The sequence below is a fragment of the Bombina bombina genome, chromosome 6 (assembly GCF_027579735.1).
Source record: "Bombina bombina isolate aBomBom1 chromosome 6, aBomBom1.pri, whole genome shotgun sequence".
NCBI classification, from domain to species: Eukaryota; Metazoa; Chordata; class Amphibia; order Anura; family Bombinatoridae; genus Bombina; species Bombina bombina.
The window spans coordinates 328,491,014-328,498,045 of NC_069504.1; the positions used below are offsets into that span (position 1 = coordinate 328,491,014).

The window sequence follows — 7,032 nt, forward strand, 5'->3', positions numbered from 1 at the left end:
TGTAGTATCTTCTGGCTCAGATGCAACGTGAGACATCTTGCAATATGTAAGAGAAAAAACAACATATAAAGCAAAATTGATCAAATTCCTTAAATGACAGTTTCAGGAATGGGAAAAAATGCCAAAGAACAAGCTTCTAGCAACCAGAAGCAATAAAAAATGAGACTTAAATAATGTGGAGACAAAAGCGACGCCCATATTTTTTGCGCGCCAAATAAGACGCCCACATTATTTGGCGCCTAAATGCTTTTTGGCGCCAAAAATGACGCCACATCCGGAACGCCGACATTTTTGGCGCGAAATAACGTCAAAGAATGACGCAACTTCCGGCGACACGTATGACGCCGGAAACGAAAATAGAATTTTTGCGCCAAAAAAGTCAGCGCCAAGAATGACGCAATAAAATGAAGCATTTTCAGCCCCCGCGAGCCTAACAGCCCACAGGGAAAAAGTCAAATTTTAAGGTAAGAAAAAATGGTCAAATCAAAATGCATTATCCCAAATATGAAACTGACTGTCTGAAAATAAGGAAAGTTGAACATTCTGAGTCAAGGCAAATAAATGTTTGAATACATATATTTAGAACTTTATAAACAAAGTGCCCAACCATAGCTTGGAGTGTCACAGAAAATAAGACTTACTTACCCCAGGACACTCATCTACATATAGCAGATAGCCAAACAAGTACTGAAACGAGAATCAGCAGAGGTAATGGTATATATAAGAGTATATCGTCGATCTGAAAAGGGAGGTAAGAGATGAATCTCTACGACCGATAACAGAGAACCTATGAAATAGACCCCTTAGAAGGAGATCACTGCATTCAAATAGGCAATACTCTCCTCACATCCCTCTGACATTCACTGCACGCTGAGAGGAAAACCGGGCTCCAACTTGCTGCGGAGCGCATATCAACGTAGAATCTAGCACAAACTTACTTCACCACCTCCATCGGAGGCAAAGTTTGTAAAACTGAATTGTGGGTGTGGTGAGGGGTGTATTTATAGGCATTTTGAGGTTTGGGAAACTTTGCCCCTCCTGGTAGGAATGTATATCCCATACGTCACTAGCTCATGGACTCTTGCTAATTACATGAAAGAAATAAGGATAAGGCTCAGGAGTATTCATCTACATCTGTGCACGTGAAATACATTAGGTCGGTGCTATTGTTATATAGAGAATACATTTGTATCTTTAAATAAAATTAAAAAAATATATATTTTCTTCTCTCTTGGACCAATCCTGACGACTGGGCATGGGCCCTATACCCAGCAAAAGGTGACTATTTCAGTTATTAGGAATCTACCACAAGAAAAAACAACACAAACCTCACAGGAGCGACTTTATATATTCTCTCTTATCCTAATAATCAGAAATACTGCACAATAAATTAACATATAGGTTACTAACTGACCAAAATTATCCCAAATAAGCTCAGCTAACCGAAATATATCATACATAATAGCTATTTGAGATAGGCATATGATAGGTAAACATTCATACATTTAGCCTCATATTGTACAGGCCATCTAACCAGACTAATATAGAAATTGAATAGTAGAAACAAATGGGGATGTGAGCACTTAATTCAGTGTTGTATATAATAACCTGTAGGTTATTGCAAAGATCTTAAGGGTAGGTAAGTAGGTAGCTAACTTAAAAAAAATATATATTTAGGGGGAGTAATGTGCTGCAGGGAGGTTTCACATATTTTAATCACACAAACACCAAAGATATTAGTGGTAACGTTTGAAACATACATACCAATATAATCTAATATAACTAGCTCCCCAAACAAACACAATTAACTTAGGAACATGTGTATAATGACATTAAAACTAAACAGCATGAATGTTCATTATATGGAATCTTCAGGGAAGTCCTAACCAATACCAGATCTAGAGGGTAGGTGTAGGTTCCATAATTGTTCGGTTCATTGAATTTGATTTAGTTGGCCTCCCACAACTGTCTTCTTTAGGTGATTGTGTCCCACCAAGTGGATCTTCTGAGCTGTCGGAGCTCTTTTTGGTGCCTGATATTTTGCAGGTGGCACATCAGAAGTGACAGCTGCCGCTGATGGGGTTGTCACTTTTAGAAAGAGCATATAAGCCTTGGGAGCATGTTCGGTGACCTCAGGCCTTAATGCCAATGCTGTGCCCTCAGTTACAGGATTCACTCCCCCATCTCTCTCAGGAAAGTCCACCTTAGTGTATTATACCTGGGGCTCTTTTCCAAGCTGCTCCTTCCCAAACAAGATGCACCTCCATCTGTTTTCCTGATAGTGCCAGAATTGTAGGATAGATGCCGAGGCTCTGTTACATCTCCACTGACTCCATTGACATCATCTGTATTCAAGTAGACCTCTGTGGAGAGTCGAGTAACATTCCGCTCAAAGTTGTGGTGAACATAAGCTGGTAAGACTCCAAGAGTCTGCTAAAACCAGTTAGGATCTGATGCGCGCTCTCCATCTCAGCTTTAACGCTATTCCACGTGGGCAAGAATATGGCTGCCGCCTATGTAACTGAACCTAAGCTTCCGGTCTCAACTCCAAACTGTTAGCATGCTCTTAGTGCCAAATATCTGGTAAACAAGTAGCCCGTTTACTTTAGGGATTTAATTTGTCTCCCACTGGTATTCTAGTGCAATTTTAAGGCAGTTAGAGCCGGAGCTCTAGAAACATGCGACCATTTGTTTAGCTAGCTGCCTCCACCCCCCTGGCTCCGCCCTCCCCTATTTATTTATTTTCATTAATTAACCATTTTGGATAACTCCCCTTATGGTATAATTTGTCTCTGTCCAGTGCAGCCTCCACCAAAGGCCCAACAACAGAAGGGATAAGTGTATTCCCCTGGTGACAATAGGTTACATCTGTTGGTACTAGAAATGCACTTTGTATGGTTCGGGCAATATTGGAGTCAAATTCCTGCTAACCACAACATGGGCCATACTAGCTATATGGGGCTTAAAGGGACATTAAACACAACATAAATCATTGCTTGAATTATCTATTCAGAGCAAAGATTACCCTGAGAATAATTTGTACAAATATTTTTAAAAATTATATTAGTTGTTTAAATATTGAAATAAAACAAGAGGCAAGTAAATGTCCATAAAGCAGTGGGTGTCACCATATTGTAACTTAGGATACCTTTTCTGCTGAGTTCAAGCAAACAACAGAGAGGCGCCTCATGTGCGTATCAATCAGTGGCCAAAAGGGTGGATATAGTAAGTGCAACAAGGAGGTACTACTCACATTTCGATAAAGCACCCTTATGTGCTGGTAGTCGCAAGCTGATATATACAGGCCAATTAGGAAGGGTTATAAATGGCTTACTAGAGTGTGCAACCAATAACTGTGTGGAATATAGCTGTGTCTGCACTTCCATAATTAACATGAATAGGAAAGCCCGCAATATTCAGAATTAAATTACAGGAAAGAAGAAAAAAAAAAAAAATAATGAAAGTATATTGCAAAGTTGTTTCCTACATCTAATTAAACAAGTTATATTAATATCTTGAGGTGCTTAATGTCCCTTTAAATTCCTGCTATGTGTTTGCTACCGGCAATATGGTGGTTACATCACTGCTCTGTATTAGTACTAGCAATTAGGGTGTTAGTTTGTTAGGGGGTTATACTCCACATTGTTCACTACTCTTATCAAGGGGATCAAATAACAACACTGTGTATTACTGGCAGTAAAGATGTTAATTTACTACACTCTGTTACTTCTATGCATACACATTATTGGCAAATAAGAGTTACTGTATATTTAGCAGTGAAATATTTTAAATGGAATATTACAGTAGATAATGTGGAGGAAACAAAGGGGCTGAATTATCCATATATGTACAGTACTTACTTTAAATGGGTTGTCAACCCTTATCTGACATAAAACTATATGCTGAAGGCCCCTCTGACATCTAAAGGAGAATGCATTATATATAATAAACGTATAAAAGTAAAAGTCCACACTCTCACATTCACACTCACATTCTGCCCATAAAAAAAGTAGGAATTGTGAGCAAGAACAAAAATTAGTATAAAGCGCTGTACATGAACTATGTTGAAATATTGTAATACATGGAATCCAACTAAAATCTGTTCATCTAAATCATAAGCATTAACCCCTCCAAGCTAATTAATTCCATATCTTGTGAGCCGCCATAGGATCCTTATTTACATATAATAAAGAGGAGGCATTTTGCCTGTTTGCTTTAATATATATATTAGTCATTTCCTTTTAAGAAACGTGAAGAATTGTAAATGTTTCATTCTTTACCAATTAAAAACTTGCATTGCTACTTCTATATAAACTCTTTCTCTATAAGACTTTTAGTTAGCAATACATTGTAACCAAGGAGTTAATAACCTTAAGCTTAGTTCCAAATCATTTACAAATAAATGAATATGCCAGTAAAAGATAAATGATCTATGGACAAGTGCATGTCATAGGATGACAGACTACAGCGCCCATGTATACAAAAGCAGGACTCCCTAATGCTGATGGGATAAAGGATTTCATTAATACTATCTGTATGCAGATTAATCTTTCCCTCAGGTATCATGAGTTAGGCTCCTATTTAAGAAAGTAAAATGAACTAGCTATATTGGGGAATATTTTACTGTCATTGTCCATCTTTGCAATGTGATGTAGACACACAAAACATTAATCCTTGGCCATACCTACTAATTGATGTACAGCCATGGCTTGTTATCAATCAAGTAGCTAAATGTCTTACCAATAGTCCTGTCATATGAAGCTATAACAGCTGAGAGTTGTGAAGGAGGGATTGCTTTGCTTTCAATCGAGTATACAGAATGAAAGTCTTCTTCTAAAAGGTCAGGAGGAAGAGACTGGTGTGCTTGCATAGCTCCTGTAGTGAAACTGACTCTCCCAGAGTGCCCATACAAACTGGTCACTCTTTCTTGTATAGGCAGTCCTGAAAAACAGATTAAACTGTGATAAACATTGCCATAATGGTAAAGGGACAGTAAACACCTTCACAGGACACTTCTGCTTCCTTGCCATAGCAACAGTCTAAACATTCTTTCAAAGTAGCATCTTGTTTGCTGCAATCATTTTTCAACAAGCCAAATTCCACCTATAACTTGTCTTATTTGGAAGAGCAACAGTCATAATGTTACTATAAAGTGGATTGCTTTGCTATTGTTAACAGTTAAAATCAGTGTCGGAAAAAATATATGTTACAAGGTTAGCCTTGAGAAGTCTGCAGTGTGCGTTTAAAGCTCTGAGAATTAGGAAATCCACAATCTTCAGAGCTATGTTACATGAAGGGGAAGAATAAATAATAACAGTATATCACAAAGTTGTTGTACTATGCGTAAGTAAATATTTTATATTAAAATCTCAAGGGGAAATATTAAATAGTTCCATAATTATATAATTGTGCTATTATGATAAACTGAACACTATAAAATAATAACATATCGTTATTGATATTATTTATATAGTATTTTAGAAGCAACACATTTTTTAAGGCCACAGCTTTTACTAAACTATTTAGTGATAGCAAATGAATTATACGTCTTATTACTAATCTTAGGGCTAGATTACAAAAATATTAGCTCTGTTTAGCGCTAACTGTGCTCAAGTTAAATCAATAGTGCTCCTATGTTTGTGGTGCTATTACAATTTGTAAGTAAAATGTTAGCTAACATCTGGATAACACAACTATGCTAGCTCCCTTTCCCCTATAGATTTCTGTAGGGCACGGTACAAAGCCATTTATGTCTTTCCCACTCATGTTAACCTGAAGGTGCGCTAGGACAAGTGCGCTAAAATTTGGTGCACGGCCCTCAAAGCATATGTGTGTATGCCGGTGAAAAATAGTAATAACTTTTACTAGAAGCATTTTTGATAATGGAAGTATATTGCAAAAATGTTTGGTTTCAAGAGATCAAATCGGTTGAAACAAAAATAATAAAAAAGGGAAAAGCTGTTTTCTGATGTCTAAGAATAAGTTGAATTTTCTGCATACAATAAATGGGGGATTATGCAATGTAAATATAGACTTGAAAATCACAAATATCTGGATTTTTTAATAGATTGGAAAGGCCTTGATGAACAACACTGGAATGGGATAGACCCAATAATGAGAAAACTGCATAGCATAGATCAACTCTTAAACAGATGTGATTATATATGCAAACCATATATTGTACCTTGACTGTTCGCAAGAAATAAAGAGAGCAATTTCCTGCTGTGTTTCAGTGCTCTGGCTGAATATTTAGATTTCTGCATGCTCTCCCTGAAGCAAGTTAAGGTGTCCATCACATCAAGCGGAACACATACAAGTGCTTTTGTCCAGGTATCAGCTGACATCAGAAAACAAATTTGTAAGATGTACCAGGGAAAATGTTTTTAGAAGATTACAACTGCATAACATTTATAACACATTTATATACAACAAGGTTACATGAATTGTAGGCTGTGCTCACAGGTGTATATAGTTAAACGTTTGCTGAACTTTGGCCAATGATGTCTTGAAAAGTAGATAGTAAAGCACAAAGATGAAAAATGGGTATAAGAAGAGGGTACAATGGGCATGTGGGTTTGCTTTGTTATTTTGTGTGCTACTTTTTATTAGTGTAAAAGTGCTTATCAATTCTTTTTACATTTAAATGATTAAAGGGACAGGAAACCCCAACATTTTCTTTCATGATTTGGAAAGAATATACAATTTTAAATAATTTTGCAATTTACTTTTGTTATCAAATGTGCTTCATTATATTGTTATCCTTTGCTGAAGGAACAGCATTGCACTACTGGCAGTTACCAATCACAAGAGACAAATGTGTGCAGGCACCAATCAGCCGTTAGCTCCCACTAGTGTAGGATATGTGCGTATTTGTTTTCAACAAGGGATACCAAGAGAATGAATCACATTTGAAAATAGAAGTGAATTTAAAAGGGTCTTAAAATGACATGCTCTATCTGACTCATACAAGTGTAATTTTGACTTTCCCTTTAAGCAGATAGTAGCTGGTAAAAAGTCTGTGGATTTCTTAAT

The 7,032-nt window shown here is 36.8% G+C and overlaps 1 protein-coding gene across 1 annotated transcript in view; it reads right to left on the bottom strand.

The window, feature by feature from the left end:
- CFAP54 (cilia and flagella associated protein 54) overlaps positions 1 to 7,032 on the bottom strand; it is a 901,430-nt gene that overhangs the window by 349,338 nt on the left and 545,060 nt on the right. Inside the window, exons 44-45 of the mRNA XM_053719246.1 lie at positions 6,185 to 6,337; positions 4,741 to 4,941 (exon numbers count right to left, since the gene is read on the bottom strand). Of these exons, the coding sequence (XP_053575221.1) occupies positions 4,741 to 4,941; positions 6,185 to 6,337 (354 nt within the window). The remainder of the gene's footprint in view (positions 1 to 4,740; positions 4,942 to 6,184; positions 6,338 to 7,032) is intronic.